Genomic DNA, 24,257 nt, shown 5'->3' on the forward strand with positions numbered 1-24,257 from the left:
TACAATTGATAAAATAAATCTCCTTTCTGATTGAATGTAAATAATAAAGGAAGGAGATCCATTTGCCCAGTGAGCTTTTTACAGGGCCTGTAATTCTGCAGCAAACTTTCCCTAGGTAAATTTTTCAAATGCAAGCTTTCTTAGATCCACATAAGGATCGGGGAAATAGAACATTATTTCCCCGATGACGATTAATCGCCCCATCAATATTGGAATGTGTACGTTGTACAGTTTAAATTGTGTCAGTGTTTCAGTGGGACTTAAGGACGGGTATAACGAACAACACTTAGTCTGTAGAGGCTTGCAATTTTTTCTCGTTTGCGACCTGAACATTGTTTTATTTTTATTTTCTGAAGCTGTTATCTTTATTAGTTTATTCTTGAGGGGGAAACATCCAAGTATGAAGTAACTACGTGTGAGTCTGCTCATCAGAGACAAAGAGTAGCATTGATGATTTGTTTGGGAGTCATAAGGGTTAATCATTGCTGAACTTTGAGTATAATTTAGCATAAATATTGAAGTTATTATTTAATTCCTTATTATAGCTGCTTGTAGCTAATTTTATGAAACGTCATGCTCTTCGTCTAAGCATTTTTTTCCAAACATAGATTTATTTACGTAAAATACACATTATAAATTTAAAAAAAATACTTAAATCATCCAATTAATAAAAAATATAACGAAATAAAAAAATATCTATACAAAAATCTCACCACTTATATATATTTAACCAATATCCCATTCTCATCAAAACTGTTCGTAATTGATATTGATCTATTGGGCAAATTCTCCAATCCTTTGCCTTTTTATTAGTCTTTGCAAGCTACATGACTGACAGTATTTTTGCTATCGAGGTTTCTATTTTGAATTTTTTTGGGAAACTTGACGTCGTTGACACATGCCAATCACCCTTTGTGATTCAGCAGAATCCAAGTATCTTAGATCAAGTATCCAAACTAGAAAAAATTACAGCATAGATGCGAACATACTTTGGTTAATTAATATAATAATTATGTAAATGCTTAAAACTAATTATAAAGTTCCCATACAATGTGGGTCCAGAATTTACTTTCAGAACTTTGAGTGCCCTTTATGAATCCTCAATGTTTTACATCAAACCACATTTGTGATTTGGTTTTGTTTTGTGAAGTGCAATATGTCTTTAGTCACTCATTATATTCATGGTGTTGTAGTACATCATATTTATACTAAAGAATAGGCTGAATTCTATGAAAATAGACCAATTGATGTTTTGTTGAGCTATGATGATGTGAAAGAAGGCGAAACGGGAGAAGCGATATGAATAATTGTTGTTTTAATAGATATACAATGTGCATATATCTACTTCCACCATACAAGTGGATATGATAAATGATGTTCCATAGATGTAAAAAAAAATATTTCATTATTGTTATTATTTAAAAGGATTGATCGTTAAAATATATATATAAATGTAAAAGTGAGGCTTTCTCTCTTAGCCTTTCGGCTCTCTCTACATACATATCATATATTATTTTGTATGTTAATAACATGTTAACAAAAACAGTATACAATATTAAATATAATATTCAATAAATATTTAATTTCATTTGTTAATCAAATCCATCAATGTGATCCACTAGATAAAAGAGGAGGAGTGTTTGCTTCATATTATAATATCTCAGGAACAAAGAGTAACGAAAAATTGAGAATTTTATAGTACATATTTCAATCTATTTTACATAATTAATGTTGAATGTTATTCAATAAAAACAGATTATGAAAGCTTGATGGATTCTGATTTATTTTTTACAATAAAATCACATCCAGCCTAAATTACAGTCTCTAGACGAGGCCGTAGGCGAGAGCCTACATTCAGTACTTGGTTCTTTGGGAAATCCTGACATTCCTCCTTGATCTGACTGATAAGTTCGTCTTTAGTATAGCAGGTGGTTAGGTTGGTTTTTCGTTCAAAAGAGCCCAACACAAAAAAAAAAAAACTTAATCCATCGGATTCAGATCTGATGAGTTTGGAGTCCTAAAGTCTGGTGAGATGCTGTCGTTCAAAATGTATTTGAGCCATTTCATACTTTTTTTCGGGGTGTGATCTTGATATGTAAGAGTTTGAGCAATTTTTGTCACTCCCGGAACGGATTCCAAGAAGAGCACCCTGCCTTTCTCAAATATTTTGGACAACAAATTCGTCAATTGGATTTCATTTTTTGAAACAGTTGCAGGTTTAAACAAAAATGAGCTGTCTCATTCCCTGTGTATGCTCAAGAGAGAACGACAAATTATCGGTATAGATAGCTTGCACACCCTGTTACATAATGATGCATATGAATCATAAGTAATTGTTTGTCAAAACGATGTTCTTTGATTTTAAGTTATTTAATTGCTCTGAATCTTTTATTTTATTTTTACTGGATTGGATGCAATAAACGTTATTAATACTATTACCCCCATTTAGTTGTTGTTTTTCTGCTTCTCTTTGTGAAGGCACATACAAGCATAGAGCTACATATATTACCAAGCATTGGATTTGTTAATATTTAATGTGTATATTTATTATTATTTTAAATGTATGCCTTTATTCTCTTGGGTCTAAGAATAAATTAATAAAAGAAAAGCTTAAGGAAGCAACATACAAATTGCGTTATTGTTTCTTCTTATATCTTGTATGTATATTGTATATTCAACGTTCATACACCTTTTATGGAGGTTGGAAACAGGGGTGCGTAGGCAGGATTGTATATACATATATATATATATTTTAGGGGGGAGTTATGAAGTTTTTTCTTGGTTTTATGAAGAAAAGTCCAAAAATTAAATTTTTTTGAAAAAAAAATTGAAATATTACATTCTTTCCATAAAAAACTACAAAAATCTACTGCTATTCACCAGCTCTTAAATTATTTGGAACAAAAATTCAAAAATCCAAAGCTTTTATCAAAAAATTTCAATAATTCAGAGTTGTTACAAAAAATGGATTTATTTGAAATTGTTTTTCCAAAAGTCAACAGTTATTCAGAAAAAAATCCATATCTATTGTGATAAAAAAAAAAATTGGAAAAAACTTCAAAAATCTACCGTTGCTCACAAAAAGTTAATTTTTTGGGGAAAAAAATTTCAAAATCCAAAGCTTTTCAAAAGAAATTAATTTTTTGGAAGCAAAATTTATAATATTAAATTTTATTTAATTCTTTCAAAATAAAATTCCTATATTAAAAATAAATTTCTGAAATTCATAGCTATTCACAAAAAAAAAATTTTGGAAAATTAAATTTCAAATGTTACATTTTCTAGTAAAAAGCGAAAATTCTTAATAGGGAGGGACTATAGCCACTCCAGCCTGAGGACAAACCTGAGCAATACATATTATACCTTGTGTGCTTTGAAGAGTAAGATGAATTACAATCAATTAAGAAATTGTCACAAATATGTTGTTTTGACTGGTACCATTGTACGTACCACAGAGAGGGAAAAGGCATCTTCTTCTGTTTCAATTAATTTGATGACTTTTTTTCTGTATACATTATACATATATATGTAAAAAACACACACATAAGAAAAAGCTGCTTTGTGAGATGAATTTTAAATTGGTTTAATTTTATACTTACGAAATAAAAAGAAAATTACACACATACATTACCTAATTGAAATGTGAATCAACTCCATAATGCTGTTTCTAACACCGCAGATTTAGCATAAAACTGTGTTTTGGAATTGTTCTGACTCCCTGAATTGTCCGGGATATTCCCCATATAGCGGTTTTTTTTAAATATTATGATAATAAGTTATAAAAACTATATATTGAGATAAACATTAATTACTATGTATGCCTAAGTATTTGATTTGATACCTAGACTTAAAACTTCTGGTCATTACTTATCATACACACTTGCATTTAAAAAGGCTGCTGAATAAATATTGGTTAAATTCCGATGATTTAAATTTTAAAGTATTGAAATGCCCGGATTTAAAATCATGTAAATACCTGATTAATATTAAATTTTAAAGTATTGAAATGCCCGGATTTAAAATCATGTAAATACCTGATTAATATTAAATTTTAACTTTTGAGGCATACATTATTTTAAATAATTTATTATGAATTAAATATTTTAAGGTTGTAATTTCTCCCATTTACGGGTTTTAGTACTTAAAAAAATACCCATATAACACAATTTCGTTTAACAGTAATTTTTCTTGGTCCCAAAAACCTGGATAAGCGGGTAATCCCTGTACATATATGCATATATTATTAACGAAAATAAAATTGACATTTTTTTCTGATTATTTTTTCAGCATATGGTTCAAACGGGAATGACGACTCCGTACTCAGCGTACACCACACCTAACGCGAATGAGGTCCACGCCCCTCCTCCACTAAAGGTACCAGCTGACGTCAAAATGATCGAAACGGGTCCTCCACAACCTCGAAACAACGGTGCTTCTGTGACTAACAATAACGGAAGCCTTCCGAATGTCAACAATAACGGAGTAGTCAACAATCCTCCCAACAACCCTCTTGTCTCTAATCCACCCAACGGGACTGGAGGAGGGCCTCTTCTGCCGCCTTCCAATAGCAATATTCTCCCCGTCATAGCCAATAACGCAGTACCCAACAATAATTCTAATAACAGCAACAACAATGCCGTTGGGGTTGTTCAAAGTAATAGTAACATTACTCAACAACAGAGTCACCAAGCTCTCAACGGAGGAATCTCATCCTTAACGCAGCAGCAGAGCAGTGATTCCAATACGTCGGTGGTCTCAACTGTAGGATAACTCCCTCTTTAATTACTTACTTATTACTTAACTAAACGCTTTCTCTTCAGTGTGGTAATGTTGGTGGTGAAATAGTCGTCAATGGATCATCAAACACGCAACAGCTATCCTCTTCCTCGCCTTCGGTCGTACAATCAACGGATACAACGATAAATACGTCATCATCCTCCGTCTCCGTTACCTCAAAAGACAACAACAATCTCTCAAATACTCCTAAGCGCTTACACGTCTCCAATATTCCTTTCAGATTTAGGGATCCGGATCTTAGAAATATGTTTGGTGTAAGATTTTAGACGTTGACATACACCATTTGTTGGGTTTCTAGAAAGGTTGAGAACGTGTTGATTTTCAATACAGAAAGAAAAATAACAGCGGCGCATAGTACTTGAATCAGTTCTATCAGTACTGCTACTGATTTATTATGAGTTACAGGCCTGCTCACTCATTTCAACAAAACTTGCGATCCTACTTACATGTGTAGTGATGTAAATCAGGTGTATTTTTTAGTTGCCCCGTTTTTTTGGAAATGGTAATCTGGAGAAGGAATTTTCTTTCCTTTAGCAGTTCTCATTGTTATTTAATTACTTTGCGAAATAGATTTAATTACATTCAAAATCTGATTGAACATTCCTGTCTGCTCATAAAAGACGGAACCTAGCCCTGAGGGTTTGTTGCGTAGTTGTAATTGTAGATCAATATTAAAGTCACAGTAGAATTTGGGATCGACATTGAAACAATTATGACAAATCTCAATTTTTATTTCCTTCTCCCCCTCCTCCCTTCTGATAGCTGATTGTAGCTGTTCTTTTCGCCACATCCCTGAAATTGTCAGGGTTACCAAGTTTATTATACTTACGATTTTCATCACTACATATATGGTACTAAAAAATAAAATTGATCAGTGGAAAAATCAGACTATTTATTCACTTATAAAATAACTATTACACATTATTGATTTAAATATTGAAAGCAAGTATCAGAAATTTCATTTTCTACGATAAAAATCAATGCTAAAACTAGCATTTGCTTTAGTGTTTTTTTTTTTGCAGAAAATTAGGTATCACATGTTAAAGAAGGGATTTCCTTTCACTGTTGAAATATCTCCATTTAAAAACAGAAAAAAAGTGGTTCTATTCAGAGCCATTGATTGTATTTGGTACCTCATATATATGGGAGCGTCCACAAGGTTGGCTGGAGGTGCTCTAGTCATCCCCTCCCAAATATACAATACAAAATTCCAAAAACCAAGGCTCTTCCCCCCCCACCCACTCCAAAAAAAAATGAAAACCAATATATATAAAATTAATTCTGACAATACCCCTGATATTTGAACATAATAGTCCCAATTCCTCACTTTTCTTTCTTTTTCCTATTATAGAAATTTGGTGTCATTCTGGATGTAGAAATTATTTTCAATGAACGAGGATCAAAGGTAGGTTTTCAACTAAACGTATACTTGTAGATGTACATTACTCATTCTTAATACACAATTTAGGGATTTGGTTTTGTCACATTTGCCAATTGCTCCGATGCAGATCGTGCACGGGAGCAGCTTCATGCTAGTGTAGTAGAAGGACGTAAAATTGAGGTAAGAATGTTTTTATATGCATAAGTACATGTGTGTGCACGCATTTGGTAATTCAACTTGAGTGGAACATAAATTTCCAATTTTTAGCATATATTATTTATACAAATGAATTCAAGCCGAAAAGAGGTCTATCATTGAGGGCAAAATCCAAAACTGTTCTCAGTTTTTCTCTATGTCATCTGAATTTTGAAATATCTGGGATTATAGTAATTCTGGACTATTATTATTCAGAGTACTTTTTACCCTTAAAACAATCCCCAAATGGAAAGCAGGATAAATAAAAATTATGAAAAAGTTTTTTTTTTTTTTTTTTAATGATTATATAGTGTTTTCATTAATTATGTATCTTGTTTTGAACTCGATTAATTTCCTTTTTTAGGCTGAAAAATTATAAGAAACGACACTCCTCTATAGGCCCTTATAACTTATTCATAATGTATATGTATGAGAAAAATAATAGCTTATATTATAGAAAAATATTCAATGTATAATTTTATGAAAGATCTATTTAAAAAATATGTATCTCCAAGGATATTTCTTTTTTTGTGTGTGTTTTTTAAGCGATCCCATTTTGAAATATTAAAATTATATACTCACTGAGAATAGACCGTTTTATAGTTTCGGCCCTAGTATCTCATTCCCCAGGAAGGAGTCCACCATACTCTCTTTTTCCTCCCTTCGTTCCTCGTTGAATTCGGAATTCAAATTCCAACATCTTTTGAGATGGATGATCAAGTTAGAATTATCTTATTTCGTTTGCCTCGATTTTCCTTTTACGAGGTATGACGTTATAAAATTGGCAATTGAAATCGGGGAAAATATGATGATAATGTTGACTATTTGCTTTTACAGCCCATAAAAAATGGGATCACTACAAAATGGAATACAAACCCTTGGAGATGCATATCTTTTAAATGATTGATTGAATATTTTTCTATAAAATAAGATATGATATTCCTCATCACTATGCATTATGAATAAATTATAACGGTCTACAAAAATGTGTTGTTTTTAATCATTTGTCAGTCCATAAATGAAAATATATCGAGTTCAGAACAAAATACAGAATCAATAAAAAACTATATAATCATAAAAACACTTTTAAATTAATTTTATTAATCCTACTTATAATTTGGTGATTTTTTTAAGGATAAAAATGACTCTGAATGATAATAATGCCGAATTAATATAATCTCAGATATTTCAGAATTCAGATGACTAAGAGAAAAACTGATATCAATTATGGATTCTGCGCTCATAGACCTATTCGATTATTGTCTTCAATTTATTTGTACAAAATCCCCCCCCCCTATTTTTCCCCTATGCTATGAATGAGAAAATTTCTTTATTTTTATCAGTCAAAATCCAACGAATCCTAATTTAAATATAGTTTAATAAGGAATTTCCATCCATCCAAATCCTAATGCAAGTACGTCATTGTAGTGTATAGCCACCTCAACTTCGATATGAATATTGTAGAAAAAGAATACTTTATTTTCTTTGTAGTTAAAAGGTATCCCTCTTTAACTGCATTCGTGAGCAAATTAAATATTATTATACTTTATGAATTATACTCAAATTAATTAATCAAATTTTAATGGACCACTCGGTATTTGTAGGGTTATTCAATAAAAGTTCATGGACAATAAGCAAATTATACTGACCCATGTTGTCCGAATGAATTACCATATAAGCACACTCCTACTTTTCGGTTTAACAAACCCTTCATAATTTATATTTATTTTTGCTTTTTTAAAAGGTAAATAACGCAACTGCAAGAGTTCAAACGAAGAAACCAGCTCCTGGAGCTCCATCAATACCTAACGGTAAGTTCCTTTGATTTAAAAAAAAAAAAACTTTTTTATATTTTCATTATTTTTTTTCTATCTTAAATTAAGAACATATTCTCATGCAAAGTCTCTTATTAGTCGGGTAAAAAGCAATGATAGTTAAAAAGAGAAATGCACAACCAGCCGCGTTGTTCTTTCTTCTTTGTACTCAAGGTAATACATATCTACCTACCTACAAGGTGTCTATTTCGAATGCCTAATATATATAGCGGTGGTCGGGAAACAGAGGTAAATTACCCAAAATGGAGCATTTTAAATTTTTTTGGGGATTATGGGAGGACTACTATATCCAAGTGTTATAAAAATAAACAACATGCAACTACAGGGGCGTCCGCAGGGGGGTGGCTAAAGTGACTGTATCCCCTCTTCCCCCCCCCAAAAAAAAGGGAATTCTAGCTTGCTACAAAAAAAAAAAAATTGGGTCAACATTTACAGAAAATTTGGGGTAAAAATTTAATTTTGTGTGAATATCAATAGATTTTTGAAATATTTTTGTGAACAGCTGTAGATCTTTGATTTTTTTTTCCCCCAATATATTTATATTTGAAATTTTTTTCTTAAAAATTAGATTCTTTCAAAATATTTTAATCTTCAAACTGTTATCCAAAAAAAATTAATTTTCTGTCAATAGCTATAGATTTTTGAAATTTTTTTTCAAAAATTTAATATATGAAGCTTAATTTTTGAATTTTTTTCCCAAAAAAGTCAATTTTTTATGAACAACGGTAGTATTCTCAAAAAATCAATGTTTTTTAGAATAACAATGGATTTTTAAATTTTTTTGAAAAAATCCGAAAACCAAGTCCCTCCCCCAAAAAAGAAATATATATATATATAATCTTGCAGACGCCCTTGAACTAGTTCTTTTGGGGTAACTCTTAATAAAATTACCCGACCTCTGATATATAGTGTATGTCGTTTTTGTTTTGAAAGAAAGAAGAATGGGCGGGTAGACGGGCGGGCGGGGAGGCCTTTTAGATTAAAACAGTCTATGTGAACTACCTACTACATACTTATTAAAAAACTGATTGTTGCTTTAGACATTTCTTGAAATAGTGTTGCATATTTAAGTTACTGCCTTTGTTGCTATTGGCTATTGCTGCTGTATGTAAGCATCCAATTATTATTATTTTATTATTATTATCCGTTGGCCCTTGAAGCATGTTGTTTAAATTAAATTTAAAAATACATAAAAATAAAGAGTTTCTTATTATTAAACATTATAAATGTTTGCAAAAAAGCACTCACCAAAAACAATATCAATTTTATTGCACATAGCTTGTGATTTTTCTTTGTTGTTTTTTTTCATTTCGCAGAGGGATATTGTTATATTATTACACGTTCTACATTAAATTGATAATCAATTATTATTAGCGGGTATTATTACTACAATTAACTGCATTTGTGAGTGTTTTGGGCTTTGCTATTAAGAGTCAAATTACATACATATATATATTGGTTTTGAGACGAAAATTGAGGACAAATCTCGTATTTTAACCCCCTTTCTCTGTCTTTATCTAGAGCAGCGGTCGGGGAACAGGGCTAAATTATCCCAAATTGATTTTTTTCCCAAAAAAATTAATATATCATATTTTTTCCAAAAAGTGTAATTTTTTTAAATAATTTACAAAAAATGGAATATTTAAAAGTTTTTCTAAAATAATTTTTCCCAAAAAATTTTATGTTTGACACTTTTTTCCAAAACATTTGATTTTTCTAATTTTTTTCCAAAATATTTAATTTTTCTCAATTTTTTTTCCAAAATATTTAATTTTTCTCAATTTTTTTTACAAAAAGTTTAATTTTCTGTGAATAGCAATATATATATATATTTTTTTTTTAAATTCTAAATTCATCTCTCCTAGAAAAAAAAAAATATAATCCTGCGGATACCCCTTAACTACTATGTGATAAATTAATCTTACTAGAGGGTAATGCTAAAATACAAATGTTACCCGAGCTCTGATCTAGAGGAAGGAAACTATTGTTTAAAAAAGAAAGTAACAGTGCACATTTAATTGTTTTGTTCTCAGTGATTATCAGCCATTTTTAAGAAAAAGTCTATAGGAGGGTCTATATTAGCAACAAAATATAGAACTTTAACACTTATGAGGACTACGTGGAGGTCGTTCTTTTTTGGCTAATCATAAATTAATGATCATTTACCCATATTTACGATTTGAGTTGTACATAAGCAACAAATTATTTCACACAAATATGGCTGATTACCCTAAGTGGTTCTCAGTTATGATTAAAGCACATTATCCCTCTTGTTGAAGGTGATATAAACTGTATTAGTTTTCAATGATTGTCTTTTTATTTACACTGAAACAATCCATCGACAATAAAAATTCAGACACAAATAGGAAGTATGTTTGTTCAGTGATTATCAATCTTTTTTAATGAATTATAAATAAATGGTTCTTCACCTTGTTTGACGCTTTGAGTTGTACAGTAGCAATAAATACTCGTACACAAATTTTGCCCAGAGGTTATTTGTCCTTTTATTTAATGGATAAAAAACTGAAAGGAAATTATCCATTGTTGTTCTAAGGTGATATAAACTTTAGTACCTCTCAATTTGTATTATTTATTTACACTTAGAGCAATAAATCAACAACAAAAGTTGTTGACACAAATACAGTTTAATTGTATTATTATTTTTTTTTTTTTGGTGAATGATGATTTCGTTGTTCTCAACTTTTGAAGCTTTTTTTTTACACATAAGCCATACATTAGCAACAAAAAATCAGGCATACACATGATTGAGTGTGATCAGTGACTCTCACCCATTTGCTGTGTTTAATAACAACATGACTGCAGTTTATTTAATATAATAAAAAAACAGACACACAGAACCAAAAATCCCTTGTTATGGGATGACCAAAATATACAGGTGCTCTCCACCCTTTCTCCTTAGTCAAAGAGGAGCAGCGCTAACCCTACACAACATTCTATATTAAAAATATTATGTGTTTGTTATCAAAAGTTTCATTATTTATTATCATCCAGGTATTCCACCGATAGTTCCGACCATGTTATGTAAAAACGAGGCCCGAATTTTAGATCCCTCCGTGTAAGTATAGCTGTTGTCTTCTCCTGCTCCTTGCCACTTCATTCATACATTTTTGGGAAGAAAGAATTATTATTATTTATCTTCATATAAATTTTTTTACTGAATTCGTCCAAGTATTTTTTTGAGATTGCTGCAAAAAAACCCACCAAAAACCTTAAAAGTCTTCCCTCCCACTAAAAATACATCCTTGGCCTCTGATTGATTGATTTTTTTTTATGTTCCAATTTTTTAAAGCATTTTCTTTTGTCTTGCTCTGTTTATCTATCTATCTATCGCCTCTTATTTTACTCAATAATAATAAAAATAATATCGTTGTTTGAGAATATATACATATATAGTTTGACCAAACAGAATGGAATACTAAACGCATTGCAAGGACAAGAGCGGCCAATTATTTGATGTTGTTGTTCTCCATATTATTATAACTACTAATACTAACACTCCCTATTCATAACTATATAAATCTATAAGGAAACGTCAATATTAATTAGTAATTATGTGAGGAATCAACATACATGAAATTATAAAACCTCAGCGGATTTATTTATTTATTTTTGTACTTTATTAATATAAAATTACAGTAATATTGAAATACAAAATTAGTCTCTTATATTAGATAAAATTTCAAAAAAAAAGCTTTTGGTATCACTGTAAATAAGAGTTCATACTTGATTTGCAATAACTTATTTACTCATTTGATCCGTTGGCTATTGTACAATTGGGCTTACATTCAAATAACCATGTTTTTCTTTATCTAAGAAATACACATACAAAGACCTCATTTTAGTTCCATTTCAAGTGCGTCCCCAGGGGGTGGGCTGGAGAAATTCAAGTCCCCTTCCCAGCACAGAAAATTTTTTATGCGAAAATAGGGGTAATTTTTTTTTTGTTTGAATAATTTCAAAAAAAGGTTTTTCAGGCAAATTATGCAACCGAGCCAAACTTTAATATTTGAATTTTTTTTCCAAATAATTTATTTTTTTGTAAATAGCTGTGAATTTTTGAAATTTTTTTGGAATACCTCTGAATTTTTTATTCATTTTTTCCAAAAAAAAATATAATATTTAAAATTTTTTTTTCAAAAAACTTAATTTTTTGTGAGCAGCTAAGGATTTTGAATTTTTTTCCCAGAAAATTTAATATTTTAAGTGTTGTTCCAAATAGAAAATAGCCATGAATTTTGGGTAAAACATTAAATTTTTGGATTATTTTTTGTAAAAAAATCTAAAAAACCCTCTCAAAATATAATCCTGCGGGCGCCCCTCCATTTTATCCATTTTGTTCAGTAATCTTTAAAATGTTATCACATGCTCTGATGAATTCATTAGACTCTAGAAAAAAATACGTTTTTCTGATATTTATTTTCTGATAGCCTGTTTAACGGTGTTCCTAAAGAATTAATTGAAATTTTTTTTTAATACAACTTACATAACAATAGTTGAAAAGGATTAAATATCCGTGAGGACCTAATTTTAAGGCTAAAAAAGTATAGTTTCTCATATGTCTGTTCCTCACATAATACGCAGTAGCATCACTAGGTGGCGTATGTTATGTACGAAGTTGCTTTATATACATTAAAGAATGAAAGGGAAAAATAGTAACAATGACGATGTTATATAATTATAAAAAGAAGGAAAATGAGGCCAAAATGAGGTTCCTATAAATTGGGGGGGTTGATTTTTCTTTGGTTTCTCTTTTTGAATCCACTTAAATACCTTTCGATTTTTATATATATTTTTTATGATCTCAATTTTGTTTTTCCCCATCTTCTTTTTTTTCCATATTCGAAAGCTCTTTAAAAAGATTGAGAGGGTCCTTAAAGGGGTGTTGAATGGGCCAGGTGGTTATTCATATACCCATATACTTAGTGGGCATCATCCTTGTTGTTATTTTTCTTATTATTGCTATCGCATGAGCCATCTTTTTTTAATTACTTACTTACTTTTTGGAAAGTATGCGTGAACTTTCTTAGTTTGTTCGGAGAGGTACAAAATTATTATTATTTTATAGTATAAGTACATACATATATGAGTGAGAACAATATAGGGCCTTTGCATGAAATGAAATGATCTACGTACTATGGCGGTTTAACTTATTTACGTATAAATATAATATATATTATATAAAACGTCATATCTACAATGTATGACATGAGTAAATCACTTAATTAAGACATGATAGATATTAATTATATTGACTTTGTATCTTTTGTACGAGTTGATTGTATCTTTATTATTGTTATTCTAATTACTGCCTGTTTCTTTTTCTTCATTATCATAGTCTCAATATTATATCATTGCATACATATTAATCATGATAGATTTGGAAAAAATGTCTTACTACTCAAAATTATTAGATGAGCATATTTTTATAAATGTGAAAAAGTTCAAAAATTACATTACTTTTTTGTGCTATTGGAAAAAATGAAATGATAATATTTATATGTATTTTCATTTTTTATTTTCTGAGTTAATTTTTTACTTTCTTTAATTTGCCTAACACCACTTTTGATGATAATGCTATGTTCATTACAGTTGATACTTATATATATTATTTGTATTTTGCTCTCTAATTTATTATATTTGTTACTGATTATGAAATTTTTTTCTATTTTTTTTCATTTATTTTGCATGCCCTCTCTCTCATACCTTGAATTAAAAAAATGTGTAAATTTTCACATAATCACCCACACAAAATAGCTGCATCCTTGCGTGGAGTAGTTATACAACGAGGCCGTAGGGCTGGTTATCCACTAGCAGCGGCATTGAGTGTTTCTCAACGAAGTGCTGCTGCTGCAGCGGCTCTTGCTAATGCTGTGGCTGCTTCAAATTCCTCGCAGACTCGGAATGTAGCCCCTGGTGGAAGTAATCACGGATCTCTCCTCGTTACTTCTGCCAGCTCTCCATCATCAAATGCCGCAGCAGTTGTTGCAGCTGCCGCTGCCGCTGCTCGCAACAGCGTGGTTGGTAGCTCAGCCGCCTCTCATACTGTCAACAGCATTTTAACACCAATAGCTGCTGCCCTGCATGGGTTACCGTAAGTTGTGTTTTGTTTTTGTTGTTTGATCTCTTATCTTTTTAAATACATAATACCCTATTTCTATGCATCTTATCTTTTTCTCTCTCTATCTCTTTATTTGCTCTGCTGTGGACTCTTTATTTCTTATTTCTAAAATCATGCACTCAACCTCTCACTTCATTATATATTAGGCGAAGTAAAAAGTTCTGAGCGTTTTTCTCTAGATGTCTTTAGTGAGCTATATCTCACGATTAATACATTGCATTTAAAAAATTTAAAGTATGCTGAATGGTTAAGAGTACACTTAAAAAAAAGTTAATCTACAGTTTTGTGTCTGTGAAGCCAGTTGTGGATTATGGCGTTCCAAAATGAAAGAATAACCGAGAAAATTCGATACATTCTTTAGTATCAATACGACCAAGGTGAAAAGGTGGAACAAGTTACCAAAAACTAATTAGTGCTGTTTATGGACCCAATACAGTACCAAATGTAACAACAAAGTGGTGGTTCCACGATTCTGTTCTGGAAATGATAGACGAAACATCGGAAATGTCGATAAAATGAAGGAAATGCCTTCAAATTCGAGAAAAAGTTATCAAATAAAACAGTTCATATTTGATCTAAATCGAATAATCCTAACTATGTTAATTTTATGTTCAAAAACATGCGGAAACACTCTCAAAACTTTTTAATTCCCCTATAATATAGAGTTAGATAAAGCACACTACTACGATTTCTCCATTCCATTTCTGCATGCCACTAAATTAATGTGAGAAACTTTGGTTCGAGTATTTTTTTCTTTTTCTTTGTACAAAGCACAATTTGAATGGCTTTTGTTTGTTTTTTGAGTGCACGATCAACATTCACCTTTTTGATATGAGCATGAAGTCTTGTAAACAATTTTTTAAATAATCTAACTGTAACTAACACAACCAAAATATTAAAAAAAAAAAACCCTTGAACTTCTTCAAGTTCACTACATAATAAGGAAAAAATATATCCAGACAAAAAATTATTAAAAAGAAATATTGAAAAAAAAAATTTTTTAATGTCCTTCAATGAAGTATTATTTATGTATCATTTCTTCATTTTTAGTTATTCTTTCTTCCCAGCTTTAACTTTTTCTTTAAAATTATCATTATTCGTACTATTTTTTTGACACGTGTACTTAAATGGTTTACAACTTTTCTTTGCTTTTTTTTTTTAAATTTTCTTCAAAGTAAGAAAAAATAATAGTTAAAGTTTTAATAACCATTTATCTAGACTTGGGAAAAAATAAAGTTTCTAGACAGGATTTTTGGAACTCTGTCAAACTTTATGATAATAAGAAATCAGAGATGATTATGAGGGGGGATGAGAAAAATATTATATCAAATGCTGCAAATACTTTAGAGTGTCCTTTTTTATTAGTAGTTTTTTTTTTTTATTAAACTAAAATCTTTTTTTGCTGGAAGGCATTAAAATAATAATTTATGAGTAACTTGAGGTACATTATATTATTTTTGATATGATGCTAACAAAAATCCTAAAAATAATTTCAAAAATCCATAGCTATTCACAGAAAGTTAATAATAATTGGGGAAATATTTGAATAATTAAATTAAATTTCAAGTATTAAAATTTCTAGTAAAAAGCAAAAAAAAACCTTAGTTTGGGTGGGGGCTGAATCCCCTCCAGCCCACCACCTGCGGACGCCCCTTTAGTTTTACACAAACTTGAATGAGGGACTTTTTGGTGATCGTCTCTGCTATTTTCTTATTATCTATACTATGATTTTTTAAGCAATATTTATTTCATACATATCTTCTCACCTTTTTTTTATTATCTTCTTCCTTTTTCTTCAAGAATCTACATTCGTATATTTCCATCATTATCATTTTTTTTAAATTAATGTTCTCTTTTTAGTGGTGTTTACTCCTATGATCCATTTATGGCTAATCCTTTAGCACAGGTTCAAGCCAATGGATTAGCCGCAGCAGTTGATCCACGACTACAAGTAAGTTCCCTTTTCACACTTTTTTTCCAAGGTGGATATCTTCATATGCTTATTTTCCATTTCAGAATTTAGCAGCTAACGGACTAAGTGCCGCTGTACGACAAGGTTTTCCAACTGCTGCCACACTTCCTGCTGGTATTTCAGCTGCGAGTCTTTCATTACAAGCCGCAGTTGCGAATCAAGCAGCCTATGCCAACACAATCCCTGGGTATGGTATACTTATTCAATAATTATTTATTTATAAATGTTAGGTACAAGTTACAAGTCTCATATTGTGTTCTATAGATATATCACATTATTTATTTTAATAGCCAACAAGGAATCTATATTCTTTTTACATATTTAGTACTTATTACCGAATGAAAAAAATCGTTCTATAATGTCCAATAGAATATATATTGATAAGTAATTTCCATCGAAAAAGTCAACAAAGACACCCCATTAATATACAAACCTTTAATGTCAAAAAGCTTCATCTCATTTGTAGTTGCAAAATCTAAACTTGTACACAAAATATAAATGTATACATATATGCAGTGATGCTTCGTTTTTCAAACTATTGTGTATATAAACAAAAAAATCGAATCCAAATAATAACATCAAAAGACGAACAAACTGTCGCAGCTCGAATATTTTTCTCTTGGAATTGCCTCTATACCTGTATTTATTTCAGCCTTTAATCATGAGGAAAATAGGGATTGTTATCCATTCTCGAACAAATCGGTGTTTGTAGTCCTATTTTAAAGTTAATTTCAACAAAATTAATATTATATATAGATGTGTACCTGAGCTCTCTTAATCATTAATGTAGCCGTCCTTAGCGGAAGCTTTTAATCCCCGTTGGAAACCATAGCTTCCGCTAAGGACGGCTACATTAATGATTAAGAGAATTCAGGTGCATATCTATATATAATATTAATTTTTTTTGAAATTAAATTATATCTTGATGATCTAGCTTCAAAATAGGACCTTAAGCTTATATTCAGATTACATAAGAAAGAAGATGTATAGTTACATGTTGCTACTTTGATCTGCCATGCTTAAAACACCCTTAATATCATCAAATTGCTAGGGATCATCCACTTTACGGCTTACAACGTTTGTAGATCATTAAAAAAGAGCAAAAGCCTTATAAATCATCCTTGCTCAGGATAGTTAATCAAACTTGAGCCAGTGACCACAAAATTGTTGTAGTATCTAAAGGACAGAAATTGTGTTGAACTTAATCAACCTGAATTATGGTTAAGGATAAATTTTGTAATAAAGTGTACTACTAATTTTTAAAAGCCTAGTAGTTACGAAACAAATCATGTGTGAAATCCGAAGTATCACTGTAAATCATATTTACCATAATATTTCATAACTATTTATAATATATTCGTATATATCCTTTTCAGACTAGCTCGTGATCCTACAACCGCAGCATTGACTGATCCATACTTGACTCAGAGTATCGGGCCAATGCCTGGATATGGAGTAAGTAGAACACTTTTGTCTTTCTTTAAAAAAAAATGCATTCTCATTGAATTCGTTATCTCTAGGCTGCACTGTACCGGAGTTATCAACGCTTTGCTCCCTACTAATCTCCACTTCCCTTTCGCCCCACCCCAAAAAAAAGTGTCTAGTATCAATTTGTATTCTTCAAAAAAAAAAAAAAAAAAAACGAAACAAAAAAAGTAAAAAAGCATCCCGCCAAAAATATTGAATATATCTAAAATACTTTAACTTATTCTATCTTCTCTATTCTCTAAAAATAATACAAAAATATACTATATATATCTATGTATATATACAAAAAATAGAACTAAACAGTTTTCCGAATGTTCACATTTTGTTTATGTATTATATTTATTTAAAAAAAAAAATTGCCAAAAAGTCTATTTACATCTATAGAATAATAATTATTTAGTTAAATAACTTTTTTCTTTATTTATTATATATATATATATACATATATAAACATGTTATGATGAATTTAGAAATTAACATCTAGCAACAGCAAAGTAAAGAATCTTGAGCCCACCAATTAGCCACAATAAGTACTTTTAGACACAAAAAAATAGTTAAAAAATATTTTTCTTTCGTTGTTAGATGGGCAAAAGTATTTTGACATCATTTTGATCATAATATCTTATGATCTTTTTTATTTTTTTTGTTTAAGACTGTGTAAATGGAGCTCTAAATTAATTTAGTTTTTGTTTAAGTGTATACACAAACACACAAAGTACTGTGTATGAAATCCACTTTTTTCTAAGAGATGCATTTTAAAATAATTATGCATAAAATTACTATCTATTTTTTATTAAATTACCTATTTAATAAGTATATATATATATTTATGATGACAAACGGTGCCCAAGATAATATGATTAAAACACAAACACACACAAATTTGTACTACTCAAAAAATAATATTACCCATTTATATAATAATATATTTATACGTACTATGTTCCAAAAAAATTGTGCTCACCCCTTCGGAACTTCCCCGCTCTTTAATATCACACAACCTTTCAAAGATTTTTTTCCTTAATAATATGTATAAACATTAAAAAATTATCAATTGAGATGCAAAAATTATTTCTTGTACAAAAAGCAAAAAAAAATCATCCCTTAAATATTTCTTATCCTTAATGAATTGGCTTTAATAATATATTTTATATATTATATCATTTAAAAAATAAAGACATTCCAAAAAAAACACAAAAAATCTATTAATAATTGGCTAACAAACGATGAAATTTGCTATGTTTTTATATAACCCTCTTGTAAAAAAAATAAGATTTATGAAAAAGCATTTAAAATTTGTACTATGGTCAGACAATTTATGTTTTTTGAGTTTTTAAAATATGTATGTATATTGCTGCTGCTGCTGCTGTGAAGAAAGACAAAAAATGAAATTCAAAAAGACACAAAAATCACATCTTTTAAACTTTTGACTTATATGAAAAGTCACTACTTTTTTTTTTTTTGCCCAGAACACAAAAATATATTTACACACAAAATAATATTACAATTATTTAAAAAAAAAAAACCTTTACCAAAGATTTTTTTTTCTCTATTTTCATGTCTTAATACTTTCTATATAATAATACTTTATAATAAAAAATGTTTCATGATGATTAGTATATATGAAAAGTCGTGTGTGGGAATTATTTATGATAAATATAACAGGTAGTAGTTTAAAAAATAATATATGTAGGCTCTAATTTGTCCTTTTTTTTTTTTTAAAGACAAACTTACATATTATGAATACAAAATAAATATTATATATGAAGACGGAGTGTTTTTTTATATATATTTTTGATTATAAAATAAATAAATTAATTTAGGGAAAAATTTATTTAAAAAAAAATCTATGGTTTTTTTTAGCCACATTTTCTTTCGCGCAAAAAATATTTTATAAATTTTTTTATTTATAGAAATATACACACAAAAAGTATACAACAATTTAAAGTGTTAATTATATATATTACTACTCAAATATGAGTTTTGTCTTCTATTTTTTCTTTTTTTTGCCCTCACAAAACCTTTCCCACCCCGTGTTTTTTTTTTTTTTTAATTATATGTATTATTACGATGCTAATGATACAATATAATGCTATGTGAAAAGGTGGAAAAATTAATATTACTATACTTATATCTCTCTCTATGAATATATATTTCTTATTCTGTTCGTTTATTTTTGCGTTTGTAAACTTTTTAAGATATAATAAATATTTACATTTATCTTCTTTATTCTTTAAATATATGTATATGTGCATATATATATGACATGTAAAATTTGCGTATACACTCTTCTATACCATATGAAATTATAAACTTATTAATACTCAATAAAGGAATAAAGAAATAATCTTAATAAAAAATTAATTGGCTGAGTTTATTTATGTTTATATTGGGATGGTTTTAATAAGAGGTAAATAAAGATAATTAATGTTGACAGAGAATTTAAGTCTCGCTACCTATCTTGCAGCCATTCCTCTGAGGAGAAACAACAAAAAAAGGCTATAAAGCAGTTTATATTTAGCCAATTCTTCCCAACTAGCTATGGAAGTGTTAGAGCTCAGTTGCGTCCCCAGGATTATATATATATTTTTTTTTTTTGGACGGCCAATTTTTTTGCTTCACAGCATAATATGGATCAATGACTTTTTTAGAAAAAAAAATCCTTAAAAATATTTTTCCCCATTAGTTTGGGGGTGACTTCAGACCCCCCTCTGTGGACGCCCCTGGAGCTTCGTCCTATTTCCCTTCTTTATCGTTTGGGCAGAATGTTGATTATTTAATAAAAATTGTCTGTAATTATTTATTTAGCATAATTCATTCTATCTATTTTCTCGGCAACACATATGAGTAACATTGCCCGTGATATAAATCCTCTAACTTTCTTAGCTGGCCCGTTTTTTAGATTTGGTAATCCGAAGAATGTAATTTTCCTTAGTAGTTGTCTTTATTATTTAATTCCTGAGTTGTGAACTTCCTCTACTAAATAGATTCAATTATATTCAAAACCTGATTGAACATTCGTGTGGCCTCATAAAAGACGGAGAGTAAACTTGAGGATTTGTAGTAGAGTTATAATTGTAAGTCTTTGAGTAGAAATGAGGATCGACATCGTAGTAATGTTTTTTTTTTTTTTTTAATTTCCTTCTCCCCATCCTCCCTTGTTATAGCTGATTGTAGCTGATCTAATGAAACGTTATGAGCGTTATTCTTTCTCTCTTCCTAAACATTTTTCGAACAGAAGTATTGGTGAATAATTCTTGGAAATCAACGTTCAAAACACAGATTAGAGAGAAAGAAACAGAAATATCGACATCTGAGATCAAAATACATTGTTCTTTATTTTGTGTCACCGTGATCATAAATTGAAGCGGTAAAAGGGTGAAAGCTCGCAAAAACATATCTTACTTATATATTTGATATACATAATTAATGATGAAAATCGGGTGCATTTTTTAACTCACCAGTTTTTTTTTGGCTTTTAAAAAAAAAAAAAATTCCTTAAGAGTTGTCATTATTATTTAATTTCTAAGGAGTCAACATCCTTTTCTAGTACATTTAGAACCTGATTAAACATTTTTGTGTGCTCAAAAAAGACAGAAAATAACCTTGAAAATTTATCGTGGACAATGGTGTCGCAAGCCTCGTTTTGAGGGGTTTAAGCCCCCTAAAAATTTCTGAAGACATATATATTTATAAGTCTGTTTTTGTTGTTATAACACATGGAATCCAAAATAGATGAACAGATCAGTCTGAAATTTAGCAAGTAAACGAATAAAATAACCAAGCATGTTCCTATGATATTTTTATGGGCCTCCTATGTCATTTAGAGCCTGTTTTTAACCAAAATGAAACCTCGTTTCCCTTTTCGATTTTGAATATATATCTCCTTCGCTTTGTCTCTACCCTTTTCTCGTCTCTCTTTGTATTTTTCCATTCTCTCTGGTTCTGCTCTTCTACCTTCATTCTTTGTTTCTATTCTCCTGTATTCAGCCCTGCAACTCGAGCATCCTTTGCTAGTATACAAATATATATAATAAACCTATTGATATATGGTAAGTAATTATATATGCATATTGATAATTTTTGGTCCTAAACCCCCTCCTCCTAAATGATAAAAGCTAGCAACCCCCTAGTTGTGTAGTCCTTCTTGGACTAAAACTAGAATGGAGAATCAACATTGTAGTAATTCTTCCCAGGGCCTTGCTTGTTTCCTTCTCCCGTTTTCACAGCTGCTTGTAGCTGATCTAATGAAACGTCATGATGACTAAGCTGCTCTCCTTTAAAACATTTTCAAACTGTCAGCGTAACCTTGCTTTTTTAACATGCCCAAAATGCCCTTAATTAGTATCATTGTACAGATTTATTACATAAGATAGACAGACTTTCTAAAAATCTTGAAGAAACTTCTTCAAATGTCTTTCAAAGTTACAAAAAGATTTAACTCCTATATTGAATACTACTTGATACCAATGACAAAGAGTTATAATTGAATAAAATCAAACTATAAGTGCTGAAAAATCCTATTAATTAGCTATATTTCTACAATTAATTTTATTTTTATCGATTAGGGCTGAGAAAAGGAGGATAATTGGGGAAAACATGATATGCTAGCTACATTTCTTAGTTTATTGTCTATACTATATAAATGAGAATGTACATAAAACTATGGATAACATTTTATGTACATATTAGGGTCTGATATATAGTTAAGCTGACCAACATATAGATATATTTTTGATAGACTGTCCTTTCATTTGTGAGTCCCATTTAGACATTCAACGAAAGAGCAGTATTTCATTTAGTTCCTTAATCTTAATGAAAAAAAGGGGGTTGTATTCATGTAAAGCTTCATGTTTAGACCCCAATTTGGCTGATATCATCAACACTGACGTCCCAAGGAAATGCTCTATATACATTCTGCGGTAGCAAAATTGTGTCGTTCCAAAAAGTATATGTAATTGGACAACCTATAGTTTTTTTATGCAAAAACTATAGTCAGAATTTCATGAAGAGACTTACAAAACCTATCAAACTCCAGGGACACCCGCAGGATTATATATAAATAATATTTTTTTTTTTTTTAGTAATTAGTTTTTAGATTTTTTTTTTAAGATTCAAAAAATTTAATTTCAAATATTAATTTTTTGCCTCGGCCGCATAATTTGATCGAGAGATGAAATTTTTTTCTAATAAAAAGCAAAAATTCCTTAATTTGGGGGAGCTACACCCCCTGCGGACTGAGAACAAGGATGGAGGTGGCCAAAAGCAAAGGATAGTGGATCTTGCCTCGCCAAGTGAGCAAAAAGAGGATTTTGGAGGTTCTGGAATACTGCCAATTATGATAGTATCTCCTGTCTGTGGCAACAGGATGGTACTCCTAGCCTCAAGAATAAAGGAACCCATACTAACTAGCGCAGAATCTCCTGGGTTTCTTGCCATAATCAATTTGGCCTCCATCCTCATCAGATTGGTTACCGTTAGACTATGGAATATGGGGTTTGGTGGAGGGAACGGCCTGTGCTAATCCTGACAGAAGTGTGGATGAACTCAAAGCTGCTGTGGAGAGTGAGTGGACCAACATGTTAGATGGCTATGTTCTCAATCCTGCAAGGCCTTCAAGCTACATGTGGAGGCTATGGTTGCTACTGGAGGATTACATTTTAAATAGAAAATGAAGTTATTTGCTTGGTTAATAAATGTAAAAAAGTATAGGAGTTATCAGACTTATTTTTATCAAATTATGTGCTTTTCAAGGTTTCTTGGGTCAAGAGTGTAATCATTTTGAGTGCGCATATGGATCCATTAAAACACTTTCCCCTCTATATTCAAATACTCGGAAATGGTTTGGGTTTGGATTGGGCACACTAGACTTGTGATTAATAATAAATATAGTATATTTGTACTTGAATTCAAGCCGATCATATGGCCGTAATTAATTTTTGATATTTGTATGAAACGTTAAATGGGGGGGGACAGTTTGATCACATAATGCGTAAATACTAAATCTTGTTCGCATAAATTGTGATATGACCTTTGATTTAATTTTTTTTTGCAAAGTGTTATATATATACATTAGGCTAGTCCATTTCTAACTTGTTTTCTAAATGCTGAGCTCTCATAGGTCTAAAATAGATATTGTGATGAGACATAATTATTGATAAATTATGAACATTTGTGATTAAGTTTTAAAAGTCACCCAACAACTTGGACTTTAAAAAAATAATTTTTTTTTATACATGTCTTTTTTTATTCAATTATCTTCCAAACGGTGTATATAATGTAATAATTATTTTAAATCGGTAAACTATCTTTATAAAATACAATCTTAGGTTTTCTTAAGTTATTATCTTTAATAGAAAACAGAATAATAGTGAAAGGAACATTTAAAAACCTATTACTCACAGCGCCCACATTATCTATCTTTAATCCTTTAATTTAAAAAAATTTAAA

General features: G+C 30.1%; 1 protein-coding gene across 11 annotated transcripts in view; it reads left to right on the forward strand.

Moving 5' to 3' along the window:
• LOC121119657 (uncharacterized) overlaps positions 1 to 18,063 on the forward strand; it is a 353,492-nt gene extending 335,429 nt beyond the window's left edge. For 6 of the 11 annotated variants that reach the window (XM_071889783.1, XM_071889784.1, XM_071889782.1 and 3 more), the window contains 10 exons: positions 4,288 to 4,761; positions 4,821 to 5,051; positions 6,149 to 6,202; positions 6,266 to 6,358; positions 8,118 to 8,184; positions 13,984 to 14,320; positions 16,208 to 16,298; positions 16,364 to 16,506; positions 17,696 to 17,774; positions 17,840 to 18,063. In XM_071889783.1, coding sequence (XP_071745884.1) covers positions 4,288 to 4,761; positions 4,821 to 5,051; positions 6,149 to 6,202; positions 6,266 to 6,358; positions 8,118 to 8,184; positions 13,984 to 14,320; positions 16,208 to 16,298; positions 16,364 to 16,506; positions 17,696 to 17,774; positions 17,840 to 17,881 — 1,611 coding nt within the window. In that variant the 3' untranslated portion in view covers positions 17,882 to 18,063. Of the gene's footprint in view, positions 1 to 4,287; positions 4,762 to 4,820; positions 5,052 to 6,148; positions 6,203 to 6,265; positions 6,359 to 8,117; positions 8,185 to 11,220; positions 11,285 to 13,983; positions 14,321 to 16,207; positions 16,299 to 16,363; positions 16,507 to 17,695; positions 17,775 to 17,839 lie in introns of all 11 variants that reach the window. The other 5 variants (XM_071889787.1, XM_071889789.1, XM_071889786.1 and 2 more) reach the window with 1 other exon arrangement.
• Positions 18,064 to 24,257: the final 6,194 nt, after the last annotated feature.

This window comes from Lepeophtheirus salmonis, chromosome 6 (assembly GCF_016086655.4).
Source record: "Lepeophtheirus salmonis chromosome 6, UVic_Lsal_1.4, whole genome shotgun sequence".
Lineage (NCBI taxonomy): Eukaryota > Metazoa > Arthropoda > Copepoda > Siphonostomatoida > Caligidae > Lepeophtheirus > Lepeophtheirus salmonis.